Consider the following 20197-nt stretch of genomic DNA (forward strand, 5'->3'; position numbering starts at 1 on the left):
AGGCGGGCTTGATTCCTCTGGAAATGAGGATTCGACTGCGTTGCCTCCCTCGGGAGTGTCAGCGTTAGTCGAGTCAGATCCAGAGCTGATGGCCATGCTTTCCCGGGCAGCTGAAAGAATCGGTTGGAGTGGCATCCTCCCCCCGAGCGCTGTAGGCTTCCCGGATGTGCATCAGGACGCTTCCGGCCCGCGGGAGTCCACGTGACTTTTGCGGCCCACGGGCGTCCTCCGCCTTCGCTGCCCTCGATCGTGAGACGATCTTGGTCTGTATGTTCTCTGTCACTATTGTGGCACAGGCATGCAGTCCTGTGTGTCGCCTTCGCCTTCGAGGCAGTGCTGACTCTGGAGTTCTGTCAGAACCGGCCGCAGTGGAACGCTGGTCCTTCCCTGGCCAACACTGACAGAATGCGGAAGACTCGACCACGCCCCCTTGCTGGGACGCTATGCCTCCCACGCCTGGCCTGGTCGTTCCGCCGCGCACACTACTGGCCTCGCTCTCCGGCGACGTCGGTACCTGCGTGATCCTGGGTCAGGTGGTGTCCACTAGAGTGGTCCAGACATGAGCTTAGCCAGGTTGATGTGAGCGGCTCTGGGAATTCATTTTCTCAGCTCCCCCATGTCCCAGACTGGGCTCTTCGGCGGGGTGGCTTCAGCCACTAGAAGCAGACTCAGGTCTGTCTGCACTGATGGTCATCCATCTGTGTGCTTCCCGCCAAGGCCACCTCCATGCGACCCCTCCCCTCCGGCCTTCACCGGCCCTGAGCAGGAGCAGGTCACAGGAGGGCGGCGCTGCCAGTCTCTGCCCCTTAGACTGCCACGCCAGTCTAAGCAGCACTCTTGAGACAGGCAGCCTGGTCAGCGGGGTGATTGAGGGCTGCGCCCAACAGTCTTCGATCTCTCCAGAACGGACTAGGGGCATCTGCACTGACGGTCATCCTTCCGTGTGGCCTCCTTAGTCTGTTTCCCGCCGACGCCACCTCCATGCGGCCCCTCCCCTCGAGCCTTCAATGGCCTGGCATAGGAGATCGCTGGAGGCTGGCACAGCCTGTCTCTGCCCCTTAGCCGACTAACACTTGGTTAAGCAGCACTCCTGAGACGGACGGCTTAGAGTTAGGGCTCAGTTCTTTCCGGGGCTGGTAGCAGGGACCACTCCTTCCCCTGGTGGAGGGCTGGGGGAGAATCTCATTCCAAAAGAACTGACGCTCTTTCTCTGAGCCCCAAGAGGGTGTGGAAGACAGCACGCGCCGCCCACGGGCCGCGCTCCTCTCATCCCCCTCTGTCGCCAGACCCCTGCCCTCCCCTGGCCTCCTCTGGCAGGACGCGGTTAATGACCGTGCCCCCGCACAGGGCCGCTATGCCGTCCTCGCCGGTGCCGGTCATTCCGCCTCGCTGCCCCACCGACTGTACGTCTGTGGTTCGTATGACCCCGCTGGTGCACTTTCTGGAGGCCTGGCTAGAGCTTCCCAGTCTGTCCCGCTGGGTCGCGAGAACCATCAGATTCGGCTACGCGATTCAGTTCGCGAGATCTCCTCCCCGCTTCAGGGAAGTCCGCTCCACTTGGCCGGTGGCAATGCCCCTGTCATGAGAGCGGAGGTCGCCACCCTACTGGCGAAGGGTGCGATCGAGATTGTCCCTCCAGCCGAGATGAATTCCGGCTTTTACAGCCCTTACTTCATTGTACCCAAAAAGTCCGGTGGGTTACAGCCAATCCTCGACCTGCGCGTCTTGAACCGCTCCCTTCACAGGCTGCCGTTCAAGATGCTAACGGCCAAACGCATCCTCCAGTGCCTCAGGATTGGCTTGCAGCGATCGACCTGAAGGACGCCTACTTTCATGTCTCCCTCTTACCTCGACACAGACCGTTTCTACGGCCTGCTTCGAGGGGCAGACGTACCAGTACGCGGTGCTCCCATTCGGGCTAGCCCTGTCTCCTCGCGTCTTCACGAAGGTCGTCGAGGAAGCCCTGTTCGCATCCTGAACTATCTCGATGACTGGCTGATTCTAGCTCACTCTCGAGACCAGGTTTGCGAACACAGGGACCTAGTGCTTCGGCACCTAGCTCGTCTGGGCCTTCGGGTCAACTGGGAAAAGAGCAAACTTTGCCCCGTGCAGAGGATCTCTTTTCTCAGTATGGAGTTCGACTCGGTCGCCATGTGCGCGCAGCTTTCGAGCGAGCGCACGCAGTCACTACTGACTTGTCCTCAACAGTTCGAGGGCAAGAGTGCGGTTCCACTGAAATTATTTCAGAGGCTCCTGGGGCATATGGCATCCGCAGCCGCAGTAACGCTGCTTGGATTGCTTCATATGAGACCGCTTCAGCTTTGGCTTCGCGATCAAGTCCCGAGGTGGACATGGCAACACGGCACGCTCCAAGTCCCAGTGACTCCAGCCTGCCGTCAGACCTTCACCCCGTGGATGAACCTCAAGTTTCTACGGGCCGGAGTGCCCCTAGAACGAGTTTCCCGGCATGTTGTTGTATCAACAGATGCCTCCACCACGGGCTGGGGCGCCATGTGCAATGGACATGCTGCCGTGGGCTCCTGGACAGGGCCCAAGCGCCTTTGGCATGTCAATTGCCTCGAGTTGCTGGCTGTGCGTCTCGCCCTGCACCGCTTCCATGCGCTGCTCAAGGGTCAGCACGTACTAGTCCGATCAGACCGTCAAGGTGGTCTACGCTCCCGCCGTATGTCGCAACTCGCCCGCCACCTCCTCATATGGAGTCAGAAGCATCTGAGGTCGCTTCGAGCCATTTATATCCCGGGAGACCTGAACCAGGCAGCCGACGAGCTGTCTCGGCTTCGGCCTCTCGCTGGAGAATGGAGACTCCATCCCCAGTCGGTCCAGCTGATTTGGGATCAGTTTGGCGATGAACAGGTAGACCTGTTTGCCTCCCGCGACTCGTCCCACTGCGACCTGTACTATTCCCTGACCGAGGGCATGCTCGGCACGGATGCACTGGCGCACAGCTGGCCGCGGGGCCTACGCAAGCATGCGTTTCCCCCAGTGAGCCTTCTTGCGCAGACCTTGCGCAAGATCAGGGAGGACGAGGAGCAGGTCATTTTGGTTGCCCCGTATTGGCACAACCGGACCTGGTTCTCCGAACTAGTACTCCTCGCAACAGCACCTCCCCGGCCAATTCCTCTGAGGAAGGACCTCCTTTCTCAGGGACGGGGCACCCTTTGGCACCCTCGTCCTGATCTTTGGAACCTCCACGTGTGGCTCCTGGACGAGACGAGGCAGGTTTGAGTACCCTACCACCTGCGGTGGTGGCTACCATCACTTCCGCTAGAGCATCGTCCACGAGACATCTCTATGCATTGAAGTGGAACCTCTTCATCAACTGGTGTTCTTCTAAACATCAAGAACCCACGAAATGCCCGATCAGTGTCGTGCTTTCCTTCCTGCAAGAAGGGTTGGAGCGAAGGCTGTCTCCCTCCACCCTGAAAGTGTATGTTGCCGCCATTGCCGCACATCACGATGCAGATGATGGTAAGTCTCTGGGAAGGCACGACCTGATCATCAGGTTCCTGAGGGGAGCGAGGAGACTGAATCCTCCTCGTCCTCCCCTCGTACCCTCTTGGGACCTCTCAGTGGTTCTAACTGCCCTGCAGAGTGCTCCATTTGAGCCTTTGCAATCAGTAGAGCTTAAGTTCCTGTCTATGAAGACAGCGCTCCTGGTTGCATTGGCCTTCATCAAGAGGGTAGGGGACCTGCAGGCATTTTCGGTTGATGAAGCGTGCCTGGAATTCGGGCCGGCTAACTCTCACGTGATCCTGAGACCCCGGCCTGGATACGTGCCCAAGGTTCCTACCACACCCTTTCGAGACCAAGTAGTGAACCTGCAAGCGCTGCCCTTGGAGGAGGCAGACCCAGCCTTGGCACTGCTCTGCCCAGTACGCGCCCTTCGTGCTTACGTAGACAGAACGCGGTGTTTCAGGACCTCAGACCAGCTCTTTGTCTGTTATGGTGGGAAGCTGAAGGGAAAGGCTCTCTCAAAGCAAAGGTTATCTCACTGGATAGTGGATACCATTGCTTTGGCATACCAGCAGCAAGGTCGTCAATGCCCCCTTGGTGTGAAAGCCCACTCCACTCGTAGTGTGGCTTCCTCTTGGGCTCTAGCGCATGGCGCCTCGCTAACAGACATTTGTAGAGCTGCAGGCTGGCCGACACCCAACACATTCGCGAGGTTCTATAATCTCTGAGTAGAGCCAGTTTCTTCCCATGTACTCGCTTCAACCAGCCGGTACTAGATTCTGCTCAGGTGTCTTCGCTTGCTCGCCATTCCTCTCCACGGACGGGATACGTGCGATTATCTTCTCAGGTGAGTCTGATAAGCTCTGAGTTTCCTCCAGCACTGGTTACGTCAACGCCTGAGTTATGCCAATCTGCCATAACGCAGCTTTTGCGCTTGACTAGGTGCCTCCATGTGCATGGTCCCCCCTCTGGGCGACCCCCACATGTGTATTCCACTATAAGTCTCTTTTGAGCGTGTGTCTTTCCCTTGGCGAGCCACCTTGCCACCCCTGGGGTTTAAATATTCCACCTGCGGCTGGACACCCCAGTGATACCCCATATGCGTCCCTCTGGCTCATATGTGTCTCTCAAGTCCCCCCCTTGGTGGTTGGGCGTAATTGCATATTTCTCCTGAGATATGCTTCCCAGTGTACCTTGGTATTCCTGTGTTAGGTAGGACTCCTTCGTTCGTGCTAGTCTCACAACAGGGAGCTCAGACTTACGCAGGGCACTGGATGACAGCCGAGGTGGCGTGATTAGACTGGAACCCCAATCGTCGTCATCCGACGTAACTCGTAGTGACCACGAAAGGGAACGTCTCGGTTACGGATGTAACCCTCGTTCCCTGAGTAGGGAACGGAGACGTTACGTCTTCCTGCCACTTCCGCTGTATCGCTGAAAAACGCCTGAGTTCTGTCTCGGCTCCTCAGCAAAGACATATCTGCATGTTGCCAGCGTACTTCCTTTATACCCCCTGCGGTGGGCGGAGATACGCTATGCAAATTCCCCAGACCCATGGCATTTCATTGCCATTGGCTCGTTTTATATACTCGAAGATGATAGGCTTTCTAAGCGAAACCCCAATCGTCGTCATCCGACGTAACGTCTCCGTTCCCTACTCAGGGAACGAGGGTTACATCCGTAACCGAGACGTTTCTACAACACAGGGGACAATACTATCAAAAACCTGCTTAAACAGCATAATCGGGAGAACATCACTGTGACAAGAAGAAGGTTTCATCTTATCTAGCAGAGTGGTGACCTCATGTAATGTCACTAGTTTAAAAGAGAATCACGGATGGGAAAGAGTCAAAGTACATGCCTTAATACAAGCAGGTGGAGGTAAGATACTAACTCTGATATCCCTAATCTTCTCAACAAAGAAGTTAAGGAATACTGTCTGATGGAGAGAGCACTGCAATTAGAGGGACAGATGGCGAAACAATAGAATTTATGGTGTCAAACAAGAATTTGGGTTGAGAGAAGTAGTATTTAGAAGTATTTAGTTATAACTGTAGCACTTTTCAGAAGTTCATTTAGGGAAGCCATTAATTCCCTAAGATAAATCCTGTGAACTTCGAGTTTAGTTGTTTTCCATAAACGCTCTATTTTCCGATGTTTACTTCTACAACTCTGGATAGATTTATTTATCCAGGGGCAAGGCTTTTTAAGAGAGACAATATTTGATTTCACAGGTGCCACTTCATCTAAAATTGCTAAACAGTGGCTGTTAAAAGACTCAGCATACACATTTGCATCACTGCAACCCCTTAGCCGGCATGGATCAAACAAAATAGAAAACTTCCCAGCAACATCCTGGTTAATAACTCTCCTTTGAGCCTTAATTCTCAGGGGCAGGGGTCCCCGAGGTAAGTTCAGGTTAAAGAAAACACAACTATGGTCACTCGTATGTACATCCTCCACACACACATTTACTATCTCAAGACCTAATGAGAAAACAAGGTCCAGGGTGTGCCCCTTTAAATGTGTAGGTCCTGAGACATGTTGCGTAAAATTAAAAGAGTTAGTAATGGATAGGAGATCTGTAGCTGCAATACATGAGATATCATCAATATGAAGATTAAAATCTCCCATAAATAAAACTTTCTCCAGCTTGATTATAGAGGATAAAAAAATCAGTAAAATCAGTAAGAAAGATGCCTGCAGGACCAGGAGGGTGGTAAATTAACACACACTAAAACATGTTAACAGAACCAACCTTAATCATCTGTGACTCAAAAGAGGAGAAGGTTTCAGAGTGAATTAATCTGCATAAGAATCCATCACGATACACAATAGCAAAGCCGCCGCCTCGGCGTGCCGTTCGAGGTGTCCCAATCACAGAGCAACCTGCAGGGCAGAGCTCATTTAAATGTACAGCTTCCTTATCCTTTTGCCACGTTTCTGTAAGAAACATAAAATCCATCTTTTCCTTGGTGAAAAGATCGTTGATGGCATGTGCCTTATTAGTGATGGAACGAGCATTTAGCAGCGCTAAACGGAGCGATGATGGCAGGCCGGCCTCCTTAATGGCAAGTTGTAGTGGCCGCAAACACCTGGTACAATCACGTGATTTCCAGCGGTGCCGTGCGGTCAATCGCTGGTCAGGCAGGTCGGCCACAAACTGCAATTTCCTGACTGCGTCTCCACCATCGCCCCATGATGACCGAAGGGGTATCTTGTAAATATCTTGTAATGAGTGAACTGATTATCAAAGACACGGTTTAGGGAACAAATTGGTTTAAGAGCCATTTGATTACATATAAGGACAATTTGAGTTGTTTTGATTCGAACGAGTCAATTTAAGAGTCATCTTATTACAACTGAGTAAATCTGAGTCATATATGTTCAAATAAGTATTAATTGATATTAGTAATTAGGGTAAGTGTACCCATTAAGCCCACCAAAATCTCAATCTAGGTTTTTTTCATATATATTGACATAGTTTATAAGAAAAATAATTTGTTAAAATGCAAGATCAATCTCTCATTTGAAAATGTATTAATTAGTTGATGTACATTTTAGAATATAAAATTAAGATAATTTAGGAATAAAGTCAGAAGTCTGGCATGGGCTTAATTGGTACTTTGGCACCATTTAAGCCCGCATGTGTTCCAAATAAGCCCATATCATCTTTGATTCACAAAATACATTTTTTTTTATTGATTTTAAAGAAGTAAAACATCAATATATTTATTCAGTGACAGGGAAGAATTAAAAAAAATCCTTTTGCTAATGTTTGATTAAAGCCCTGGGTGGGATGGGTAGGTGTTAGTGGCCGGTGGTCTGGAGCTTTAAGTTGGCTTGACTGGAGTTGTAGCTGGAGTCAAGCTGGAAGTTAGGCCGGGTGTATCTCGGGAGCCAAGCCGAGTTGGGGCTCCAAATTCTGGGCTTAGGAGGGGCTCCTAGTGGGCCCCCCACACCGGGAGTCTGGAGCCTTAAGCCGGCTTAGCTCCCAAGTTATGCCTGGTCAAAGGTGGAAGTTTAACCGGGTGTATCTCGGGAAGGAAGCCGAGTTGGGGCTCCAGACTCTGGGGTTTCTGGGGACTCTCATGTCACACCGGGAGTATGCAGCCTTAGGTCGGCTTGATTCTGGAGTTATGCCCAATCAAAGTTCCACTGGAAGTGACCATACCTTGGGAAGAAAGCCGAGTTAGGGCTCAATACTCCCGGCATAGGCGGCCCACTGGGTGACCCCTCCATGCCCTTAGTCTAGAGCCCCATCTCGGCTTGGGCCCCAAGTTTTGCCCGGTCAAAGCTGGACAGGAAGTGGCGGTATCTCGGAGCCGGACGGTCCCAGGGGCTCAAGACTGTGGGGAATATAGGGTCCCTCTGGGACCTCTCCATGCCCAGAATCTCAAGCCTTAACTCAGCTTGGCTCCCGAATTATGCCCAGTTATACATACAGGACTTTAGGACAAACCAGGCTCTATCTCATTTGAATGAATGTGTGTAATTTGTGTGTAAGTAAGGTAAGGTTAAAAGGTTAGTAAGGTAAAAGCACACAAAGACATGTTATCTTTAAACACTTTCAAAAAATGTATCAAAGTTTGCAATTAGAGGGATTCCTCATTGAAATACATAAGGTGGGCTTAAATGGTACATAGTGAGTAATGGTGAAAAAAGACAATGTTTTCCTTTAAAAATGTAAGATATGTTTACAAATACATGCATGGAGCTTAAATATACTGTGGACTAGTATCATAGTAATTTTCATTGTGCCCACATTGAAAAATGTTAAGTTTTTTTCATTCAAGGTTAGCTTGTGTTGGCTCTAGTTTGCATGCGTTTTGTGGCGCTGTACCATTTAAGCCCATCTTAAAAAAAAGTTAATTTATAAAAATAATCTTCTCTACAAAACAATTTATGATGCATTTATTTGTAAATGAATGTAAAATGAATCACAAAACATTCATTGTTTGCAGTTCACATGCTTAATTCTTTGGCAGTCTATCTTTCTGTAAGGCTAATGGCTTGACCTAGAGATTAGCTTTGAACGCAAGCTAATAAAACTCATCTTTCCATTTAAAGGAAAATGATATAAAATGATAAAGTACTATTTGTTCATACACAAAAAACAATACATTTATCTCTTATTTGACATAATATCAATGTAGTTACCAAAGAAATGGCTGAAAATTGCTGAAATGTGTTGATTTCTGAAGGGTCCCGAAACACCAAAGTTTTGGGGTGACTTTGTGTGAGGTCCCTTGAGACAGCATGCACATGGGTGGGGCTAACTCAACATTGCCAAATGTAATTGGTATGCAATTAAAAATGCCAGGGAAGTAACAAATCACTGGATTGGTTAAAATAATAAGCAGCATAAAATATTATTTTCTCTTTTTTTAATTTGACTTAAGAGTTGAAAGTGGGCTTAAAGGGTACATGGGCTTAATGGGTACACTTACCTTAACTTGTATTTATGGTAACATTTTTTGGGGGGTCTGACTATTTTAAGTCACTGAAGTATTGAGTTTTGGGTCTCTTAAAGTGTTGCACTATTTAAATGTGGTAACATTGTATTGTATTGTAGGTTTCCCTGAACCATTCAAGATTCCATCACTGTGTAAGTGAATTATTCTGTAGTTTCACATTCCTGCCATTTGTTTCATTTTTATTTTATTTAGTTTGATTATTTTTTTATTTATTTTATTTATTTATGTTTTTGTTTGTTTGTTTGTTTGTTTGTTTGTTTGTTTGTTTGTTTGTTTTTTTTTGGGGGGGGGGGGGGGGGTTATATTAGATAAACCTCAGGGTTTATTATAGCTTTCTTATGGTCAACCTGGTTTTTTTTTTTATTATTATTATTATTCTCAAACACGTGAGAATATATGTTTATTAATTGGAGGCACCGCGCTTAACTAATTATTCTTGTAGAATTCTTGTAGCTAACTATCCATTCTTCAGGGGAAGGACCAGACATTACCCTTTACTACTGCTGGGATACCAGGGCTCCTTTAATAGTATTATACGAGTGTACTCGGCTGGTGAGGGTTACACAACCCTACCCTGCTTATTTCAAATATGAAATGAAATATCAGTTAAATAACATGAGAAATCTATAATACTTCTTTTAACTGTCTATGGTCTTGTCTCAGCCTGAGATATGCCGGGCGGCTTCTAAAAAAAATAGAATCATTTCTGGCTCCATTTTTGTATTTAAATATCTGTCAGAAACACATCTGTCACAGTTGCTAGGCGACAGGAGCGGGGGGGCAGGAACAGCTGGTGATGTAAACAGGAAATCCTCCATATTTTAGAGTGTCTCATTTAACAATATTCACTTCTACCTTACTGGACTTCGAAGGATTCAGCTCTGAATTGGGACTCAATTATAGTGTAACTTTCCTGTTGTTGCAGTAAAACTAACAGATGAATCTCACGGTTTCATGTCAGAGATGTAAATATTGTCCATCCTGAACATCTGAATGTGGATATAAACAAATGAGTGATGAGGATGTGTTAACATGCAAATGTGTACATGTTTTATTAAAGGAGAAGTTCACTTTTAAAATGAAAATTCTGTCATCATATAATCACCCTCATGTTGTTTCAAACCTGTATGAATTTCTTTATTCTGCTGAACAGAAAGGAAGATATTTAGAAGAATGTCAGTAACCAGACAGTTTTTGGGTCCCATTGACTTCCATAGTATATTTTTTTCCTACTATGGAAGTCAATGGGACCCAAAAACTGTCTGGTTACTGATATTCTTCTAAATATCTTCCTAAAATGTTTTAAGTACAGTTGAAGGTATTTTTCAAGTATAAAAAAATCTACATTTGAAAATAGTAGTATATTGCAAGTGCAAAAATAATATATAAATAGTAAACTATAAGTATAATGTTTGCTTGTATCCTACAGGAGTGGAGCTGAGACGCGAGGAAAGAAAACAAGGATGCACAAATAAGAAATGAGAAGCACCCATACTCTCTCAATAGTCAAACTCACTCCTTCATCTCACACACGTTTCTTTCTCTTTGACTGGAGTCTCAAACAGGGGCTTTTAAAGGCTCTCAGTAACCAGTATCACCAGTCTTCACTAATGAACTCAACCCTCATCAATCAGATCATTAGTGGATTGTTCAGTTCACACACAAACAGATAAAAAGTGACCAAAAACAGAGAAACACAAACACACAATAAATTGAACAGGGATGTAACACGAGTTATACAGTTCAGCAATAACATTAAAGCAGCTGCTTAGTTGTGAATATTAAAAAATTAATTATGAGTGGAAATATGATTACATTTTCTGTTCAAGGTCCATATGTTTATATGGACTGATATTGACTGACAATATGCAAATAAAGGAAAAGAGGTGGAAAAATGTACAACTAAGGAAGAATTAGGATATGAAAATTAGTTTTAGATAAATACACAAGTGACGTGATGAGCTGAATGAGGGATGAGAGCAGATATAATAATAGCGTAGTTTAAATCTGCAGACAGAAACATCAGACTCAGGACAGAAACACACGACCTCTAAAGTAAGAACATGTTCATTCTTCAAACACAATTAGACTTTCAGATGTTAATATTGTCTCAATGATTGTGAATCAAGTTATGCTGCTAAAATGTTTTTATTACATGATGGTTTTTTTTACACGTCTGTTTTTCCTCAGAAATGGACCAAACTCTATATTTGATTCTTCTTCTCATTGGTGAGTGTGTTTGTCGTTTTATTTATGGTTTATAGTTTCATCAGGTTTGACCCTGTTATGAAAAGTGTAGCAAAAGAGATACTTGACACAGGGACAGGTCACTCTAGGCACCTGATATTGGACCAGTGACTAGGTTCGTTACAGGAGGGTAAGTGATCAAGGCACACAAGGACACAGATAATAGCTGGAAATGACTCAATGTATTTTGTTGGTGCAAAAGTAATAATAATAAGAAACAAATGTAATACAACCACAACAACAATAGAAGAAACATAAATAAAAACAAATGAAATAACTGTTCTTTTCAATCCCTTGTTGTGCTTTTTGGTATCTTTGAGCTCTGTTCACTATTTAAATTGTTGTTGTTTAAGTTGTTTAGTTTCTATTTTGGTTTATAGATATTTAGCTTTACTAACTGTTAGTTTAATAAGAGCGTTTTTTATATCTTTATATAAAAGATCATAGAAAATATGAACCCAAATTAAAACAATTGAAATAAGAAAAGTACAATATCACAATAGTTCAATTTGAAACAATTTGAAACAATTCCAACAATATAACAGTCAATAACTTCTCAGTCTGTGTATAAATGAATGTTTCTTTGTCATCCAGAGTGGAAAAAATATGTTAGTGTGTGCAAAAGTCTCTTGGTGTAGATGAAAGCTTCGTTCAACAGTCAATAGTGCAAAATAATTGAAAAGTCAGATCCTACCAATCAGAATATATGCAATGAATTGGATTCCACCTGATCAGTAGAAGCACTAATCCATTGGAACGCACAGGATTACTCCGTCTGCACTTCTCAAATTCACAGAGGTTCAGTTGGGAGGCTCGCCATCTCATTGTATGAAGGGTTTGATCCAATCACACAAAAAAAACCTGACCTGTTCATACAAACAGCGTCTTAAAGGTGCCGTAGAATGGATGATTTTATTATTTTATAATGTTTCCAGGGGTGCCCTTATAATGTTAGTATGTTTTTTAGATCAAAATGTGTTATAATTTAGAAATAAAAGGCATATTTCCTAGCCTGATTTCATCCTCTGATTTGAACACTCTGTTTGAAGGGGCTGTTTGCGTGTCTGCTGTGAGACTTCAGTGTAAACACCCACTGCTGTGATTGGCTGACATGCTTGCATATGAAATATCTGGCATTACATGTAGAGCTATCTGGAAAACTTTTACTATTACAGCTTTTATACGTTTTTACTATTACAGCTATCGGGATTAACGAATCATGAGAAGTTTTTTAAGTATTTAGATCTATTCCCATCACATAAAAGGTTGCAGTGATGAGCATTGAGCAGATGACAGCCTGTTGATCGCGTGAATGAAGATCTTATCACTGCAACGCGATTTACTGATGCATAAACAGTGTTGAACGACTTTGAGAGAAAGATTATCTGTCTGAACTTGAACAATTACACATCAGAAATTCACATAACCCACTGGTTCTCCAGAGGCTCGGATGAAGGAGCTAAAAAAATATTTTTGTGTTCATTTGTACATCCAAACACTGAGCAACTGCCATGCTTCGTTCGCTCGTTTGCAAGCCACGATGTCTCTCGAGGAAAAAACAATATCGCGCTGGATCTAGATAACACAGTGTAAATTATCGTTAATAAAATCACTACTTACCGCTTGCGGGAATATAACGTTAGTTGAAATTGCCCCCTTCGTCAGTATGAAACGCTGAGAGAAGCCTGGCTGCTTGATATTGTTCCAGGTTAGAAAAACAGTCGTGAAATGGGCAGAGTAACTAACAACTTCGAATTAAACTGTAGCGGTATCCGATTATAGATAGATAGATAGATCTGCCATTTTCCCTATGATCCTCGCTTGTTTCTTCACCTGCAGAACTTCTGATGATTCGGCTGTGCAGTTTCAGCCCGTTCTCATCCCAAGGCGTCATAGTACTGACGCTGTTGACATTTCGTCTGCATCAAACGCACATGGCACCCTTTATCGTCAATATGAGACGCAGATAGATATGAGCCAGAAGGCGCCTCCTAGCGGTCTAACCCTAAACCTACCCCAGAACTAAACCTACCCATATCCTGTGCGTGTCATATTGACGCTAAAGGGTGCCATGTGCGTTCGATGTAGACGAAATGTCACAAGGGTCAGTATGTGACGTCCAAGGATGAGAATGCGTTGCAAGTTTCGCCTGGCACTGAGCATGGGCTGGCATATGCAAATTTTTAGAGGCGTACATATTAATGATCCCGACTGTTGCGTCACAGTCGGTGTTATGTGGAGATTCGCCTGTTTTTCAGGGGTGTTTTTCAAAAACGAGATTTAAATAAGAGAGAGAAAACTATGGTGTTTGAGACTCATTGTATGTCATGTCCATGTACTGAACTCTTGTTATTTAACTATGCCAAGATAAATTCAATTTCACATTCTAGGGCACCTTTAAATAATTTTTTGTGATCTAATTTGGCTTCAGATAAAAAATCAGACAGAAAATATACTATTGGATAGTGTTCTGCACAACGATTCTATATAGATTAGCATTACATTATAAATATAATCTATTATTATGGAAATACCTGGCATGGATTGAAAAACACAGGTAACTCAAATATCATAGCAAACATGTTTATTGTCTTCAAAACTGCATGTTACAGCCATAGTTACAGCGCGATCTCGTTAGCTTTGTGTGTGTTCGAGGCTTCCTGGATTGTCACATGATTATGGCACTTCTTCATGTTCTAATACTGTGCACAGGGCGGCGAGGGCGCCCTCAGGCTATTGGTATGAATTGAAAACACAGTATCAGAGTTATGCAAACGCTCATAATGATTACATCGACGCATTTGGGTATAAATTCAATAAATATTATTCCTGTCTATAGAAATCTGATGTAAACCTATGAGAATATATCAATATTTCTCCAAATCTGCACATTTTTGAGCTAAAGCCCTGAGGCACGTTGTTTTGTGTATCGCTGTCATGACGACGGCACGGGAGTTTTTTTATGAATGAAAGCGGCTGACGCGCATAATTCATATCAAAGGTATCGACTAATTTTTTCATTTCATAACTCCTGACACAAATTAAGAAATAACTGTCGCTATAAGTTTCTCAGAATACAATAGTGGTCAAATTCTGAAACTTGAGTCTTATATCTTTTTAATGATGTATAGTTTGTCAAGGTATAACATTAAATCTGATAGTAACTTTGAACTATATATAAATAAAACCGCTTCAGTGCGTCCGCGCTCTGGCAACGGTTAACAGGTTAAGTTTCAAAAGCATTTACACACCATTTCCTTTAGAACACAATATACACACACTACACATTCATCAATCATCTATCACTCTATATGAAAATAGTATTCAAAAAACCTTTTCTCTCATATTCAGCATATATAAAACATACCAGAATATGTAATTATGCGCAATATAGCATGTAAGTGCTTAATTGGAATATTACATCACATTTCACACTCCTTCAGAAACTATTACAAACATAGAACACTTCAGAACTTCAATAAACAAACATTCAGTTTTCAGTAAGTTGAACAAATATTACTTAGAAACTCACCAAATCCGGGGTTCATATGCTTTTAACCCACACTGGATTTCACAGGGGTTCTCAATCAACAATCATCAGTGGCAATATCAACAATGACTTTATTCAGCTTTTTGTTTAATACTTTCAGTATTTTATTAGAAATATAATTATTTGAAAATGATATTATTTTCTTTCTGTTTCTTAAATGCTGAATTCTAACCTGTGTTACAAAAGCATTAAATCAAACGTTCTCTTTCACAGCTCTCTGCTCCGTATCTGAATGTGTTCAGCGTCAGTATCACTTTATAAACGTGTTGAAGACCTGGACTGAAGCTCAGAGATTCTGCAGAGAGAAATACACAGATCTGGCCACCGTTGACAACATGAACGACATGAACGAGCTGAAGAAGAGTGTGAATGATGGAGGTGATCAGTATATCTGGATTGGGCTGAAGAAGACGAGTGTTGATAAATGGCAGTGGTCTTCAGGTGAACCTGCGCTCTATCTGAACTGGAGATCTGGACCACCTGAAGGCAGAGATGAGTGTGCTTTCATGAGAAATGGACAATGGCATGATTATCCATGTAGGAACAGCCTGACTTTCATCTGCAGTTCATCTAATAACAGTAAGTGCAGCTCCATACAATCACAAATTCACAATAAACATTTATTAATAAAAAGATGCACCATATAATGTGGTCATAAATGTAGAAGAGACTGTGGATATTTGTCACACTTTCAACTTTTTTATAGAAAATAAACTGATATTAACCCTTTAGGCGCCAGAGGTTTTTTCCTAAACCGTTCTTTTTTGACATCTTAATTTCAAAAGGCTATCTTAAAAGTGATAAAAGATAGAGACTTTCTGTAAATTAGAGAAATATTAAGGATGACCCAAAGTTTATGTAGGGATTACATTTTCCCATCTAATTTGCATATTATGACGCCATATGGTGGCGGCGATCTTGGATTATAGAATTTTCATGAAAAGTCACGTTTAAATGATAAAATGCAGCACTTCTTTCCCCCCAAAATGTCCCTCACCTTCTGTATGCTATACTACTGCACAATACTGAATGCTCAGGTAAATAGTAAGTAGTAAACAAACTGTGTAAATCATTACTAATAAATGGTAGAAACAAACTGAATGCATGTAGTGGTTGGCCTTTTGCTGTAGAGATTTTCCATTTACTACATACAGTAGGCACTCTCATTCCATGTATGGGGCACGTATATATTATTCATATGACACACAAAGCGGGCATTCCCATCAGTTTGCGATAGACTATGCATAATAGCCCCTCTGCCCCGTGTCACACATGAGCAGCGCGGGCGCGGCCAGATCTGCCTTGCGTGCACAGCTCGGACTACTGTCATTGTCATTGCGACTCCCCATCCTGCCTCCACGTTACCCCCTAACTGTCCTATGAATACTTCAACCTTGTCTAACATACCCGGGCCGTCTCCACCACAATACTGTCGCCGCGATTGCGGAGAGGCACACGGTCAGAAGACAAAGCTGGCTAGCGCGGTAAAAATCGGTAAAAATCTCCCGCCTCGTTCCCCACAACACTAACACGCCTGCTAACTTCGCGATGAACACTCCGACCCCGGGAAACATTGTTCCCACCACATTACATTTTGATATTTGATATTTCCCATAACTGTGGGAATCTGCCATTATAAGCATAGAGAATTATATTTTCAGCAAAACTTTATACTGTAAATTTTAAATTGAAAAATATCAACCATTGTTTTGACAAACATACTGTAAATTGTAATGAATTAATGAATGCATACAATTCCAACATATAATAGACGTACAACAACTTGCCCCATCTTGATATTTATGAACAAAATTCAGTGTCTTTTCAGTGGGATTTTATTGTGTTCACTTGTTACATGTATCACAATAAATAAAATGTAATAATAAAAAAAAAAAATCTTAACACAAAACCTGTAAAAATCGTCATTGTTAGATGAACTTTAAAGGCAGGGTAGGTAGGATTTGTCTAAAGAACTTTTTTCCAAATTTGTTTAAACTTTCTTTATATATCAATACATAATTAAAGTACTCTGAAAAAAAAGAGTATAAAAATCGAGTTACTCTAGACCGTTTAATCTGCATTAAACACAGCTCATTATTTCCATTCGGGACGAAACAAAGGATTGGCTTAGGCGACTGTCACTCTCTCTCGCAACCATGGTAACCACCCTGTTGATAAAGGATCTGCCTACATGCGCGCACCCGTTTGATTTGAGGAGTTCAAGAGGCACCTAGGAATAGCAAAATAATGGCAGAGAGAGAGCGTTCAAAATTCACATTACCAGCATATGCAGTTAGCGAAGGCAAACAAGGCCAAAAAAAGAAGACAGTATTAGAAAAGGCAATAAACAAAAAGTCTTTGGATAAACCAAGAAATAAAACGCGAGTCAATATCGGTGTGGCTTTCCAGCGATGGCGAGAACTGAGGGACCTCAAGGGGCTGAAAAGTGACTCCTTGATGGCTTTATTTCTGCTGGACAGGTAATCTTTCTTTTTGTAATTTGATTAGACATATTTTTTTTGTTTATGTTTTCATGAATCATGTATCACTAGCACACGTAGCTGCCTAATATAGCTATCATAACATTACTTAGCGAGCCATAGTATAGTTGATAAATAATCAATAGGCCTAGCTCAAGTTGATAGCTGTCGTGTTGAATTGTGCAAAATTTAACTTTACATAACAAAATACATGTTTAACAGCTAGTAGACCTGACGTTACTCCGCATCCAGGAACTTTTTACCCTCAGAGTCAACAATGCTTTCATCATGGAAACTCTTACATGCAGAATATATGAACGTATATGTTATGAATCTTACACGAAATTCATCGCCATCACAGTGTAACTGATGGAAATGGAAAAACGTGTATCAATGCAACCTGTTTTTAGCTTTGCCTTATAGTTATAACTAGCTCGTTAGCGAATCAAAAAAATATATAATTTAAACTTTACCAATATCGATATACTAGCTTGATAGTGAGTACTAAAATACATCTTATTTGTTTATATTCATAATGATAAAGTTAGATTTTTTTATTACATGTGATTCTGACATGATGTTACTACATGCACTGCGGTCCTTCCTCTCCGCTCGTCTCAGGTAAATAATGCGTGTTCAGCTCAGCGGTCGGAGTCGCGCGTTCATGTGTTTTGGGGGCTTGTCTTTGGAAGGAGCCCAGAAGGGAGAGGGTGGAGTGAATGGAAATAATGAGCTGTCTTTAAAACAGCCGTGAGAGGTCTACATACATTCGATTTTTATACTTTCTTTTTCAGAGTACTTACATTTTAATTATGTATTGATATATACATAAAGTTTAAACAAATTTGAAAAAGAAGTTTTTTAGACAATTCCTACCTACCCTGCCTTTAACTGAACTCACAAAGACAAATTGTCCATTACAATGTGAAAAAACGATCAGACTAGAAACAAGACAAATGCTAATATTTGCTAGAATATGCTAATATGCTAATAATGCTAATATGTTATTATTGCAACAATATTAATTTGCATACATTATACAATTCAACTACAATTCAACCTTTTGAATTGATTTTTTTGCTGTTAACAACTAGTTAACAAACATTAATATGCAATTTAACATCTTCATCTGTTTGATGTGTCTCTCATTCAGCTCTGTGTGTCTGAATACAGTATTCCAGAGAAATGTGTAACAAAACATGATGGACAAATATAGTTGCAATAAAATTATCACAGAAATTCACAATAGATACTTGATGTTATATCAGCAAAATCATCATGAATATAATTTGAATATTTAATATATCATCAGCTGTAGAAACAGTATTTGAATTACACGTTTCTGATGCTTCGCTGCTCTTATTCACATTAAAAACCATAAATCAGCGTAAGAATGATGAACAAACTGATTTATGAATCTGTTTCCATGTGTTTTTCTTAAAGTGAACACAGGACTCGTCTTTGTCAATCAGACGAAGAACTGGAGAGGCGCTCAGAGTTTCTGCAGACAGAATCACACTGATCTGGTCAGTGTGAGGAACCAGAATGAGAATCAACAGATTCAGATGTTCATCAATGATAGTCACAGATCTTATGATGTCTGGATCGGTCTGTTCAGAGACTCATGGCAGTGGTCAGATCAGAGTAACTCCTCATTCAGATACTGGAAGTCTGGTGAACCTAATAATGCTGGAGGTGTTGAAAACTGTACAATGATCATTCCGAACGCTCTGGGTCAATGGTATGATGACACTTGCAACCTCCAATATCCTTTTGTGTGTCATGAAGGTGAGCAGATCCTCACAAACACACACAATCCATCCATCACCTCCAGATATCTTAAAGTTCACGCTACATGTCTGACATGACAGATTCCTCCACAGTGTTTGTTCTGCATGTTGTTTTTGATCAGTCTCTCTCTAGTTTTTGCTTGTGGTTTGTTTTGTGTCCAGATAAACTGATTCTGATCAAAGAGAATCTGACGTGGCCTGAAGCTCTGAGATACTGCAGACAGAATTATACGGATCTGGTCTCGGTTCTTTCAGTCGAGATGCAGCGTCGTGTGATGAATGTGGTTAAACGTGCGTCTACTGAGGCGGTGTGGTTGGGTTTACACAACTACTGCCAAATGAACATGTGGCTCTGGTTGAGCGGAGAGGTCGTGTGCTATCAGAACTGGGCTCCAGGGAACGGAACGACACCAGAAAACTGCAGCCTTACGAAGAGAAAAGGAGCAGTTCAGTCTGGAGGAGATCAGCGCTGGATCAGCCTTCCTGAGACTCACAAACTCAACTTCATCTGCAGCAGATCTAAGGAGTGAGAAGACGGCAATGTTTGTGTGATTACTTACATTCACTGTTTTCATTCTTTATTTTTCTTATTTACTTTCATTTGTTTGATTTGATCTTTAGTCATTTCTGAGTGAATCTACTAACTGTGTTTTAAAAGTCTGTTTTATTTCTCTGTTAATTATTATGACATAATGTGATCTTATCAAAGTTGTCTAACACCAATGATTACTATTCTTTAGATATCTAAAATACTAACAATTTTTTTTTTATAGTGTGTTTATGTGCCTTTATGTTTTTCACTAATCATATCTGTATCAATAACTGTTGAATATGATTCTGTGAGCAGCAGCTCTTAAGAATAATCATTATTTGTGTCTCAGGAGAATTAAATCTGGTTTATTCTTAGAAAGGCAGAAGTGAAGTGATGTCACAATAAACTGTCAATTAAATGTAACAAATATGTAAAATTTATATTTGATTGTTGGTGTGTTTGGTTGATATTTAGGATATGATGTAATTTACAAAACATGCACATTTCAGTTCCTGGAATAAATTAGTGGTGTAAATCTTTGGGTCGACAGTGTGATGGATTTTTTAATGAATAAAATAGTAAACTGTATACCAAACTAATTATGACTCTAACATCTAACCTTACTTCTCTTTTAAGCCTAACATTCT

The 20197-nt window shown here is 42.4% G+C and overlaps 1 protein-coding gene across 1 annotated transcript; it reads left to right on the top strand.

Moving 5' to 3' along the window:
• Window positions 1-11143: 11143 nt before the first annotated feature.
• LOC311079882 (C-type mannose receptor 2-like) lies at window positions 11144-19548 on the top strand (the record flags this gene model as incomplete). Its single annotated transcript, XM_084109605.1, has 4 exons — window positions 11144-11180; window positions 14962-15327; window positions 18681-19016; window positions 19181-19548. 4 exons carry the CDS (start codon window positions 11144-11146, stop codon window positions 19546-19548), a joined length of 1107 nt encoding a protein of 368 aa, XP_083965731.1.
• Window positions 19549-20197: the final 649 nt, after the last annotated feature.

This window comes from Abramis brama (genome assembly GCF_963993115.1).
Source record: "Abramis brama genome assembly, chromosome: 3".
NCBI classification, from domain to species: domain Eukaryota; kingdom Metazoa; phylum Chordata; class Actinopteri; order Cypriniformes; family Leuciscidae; genus Abramis; species Abramis brama.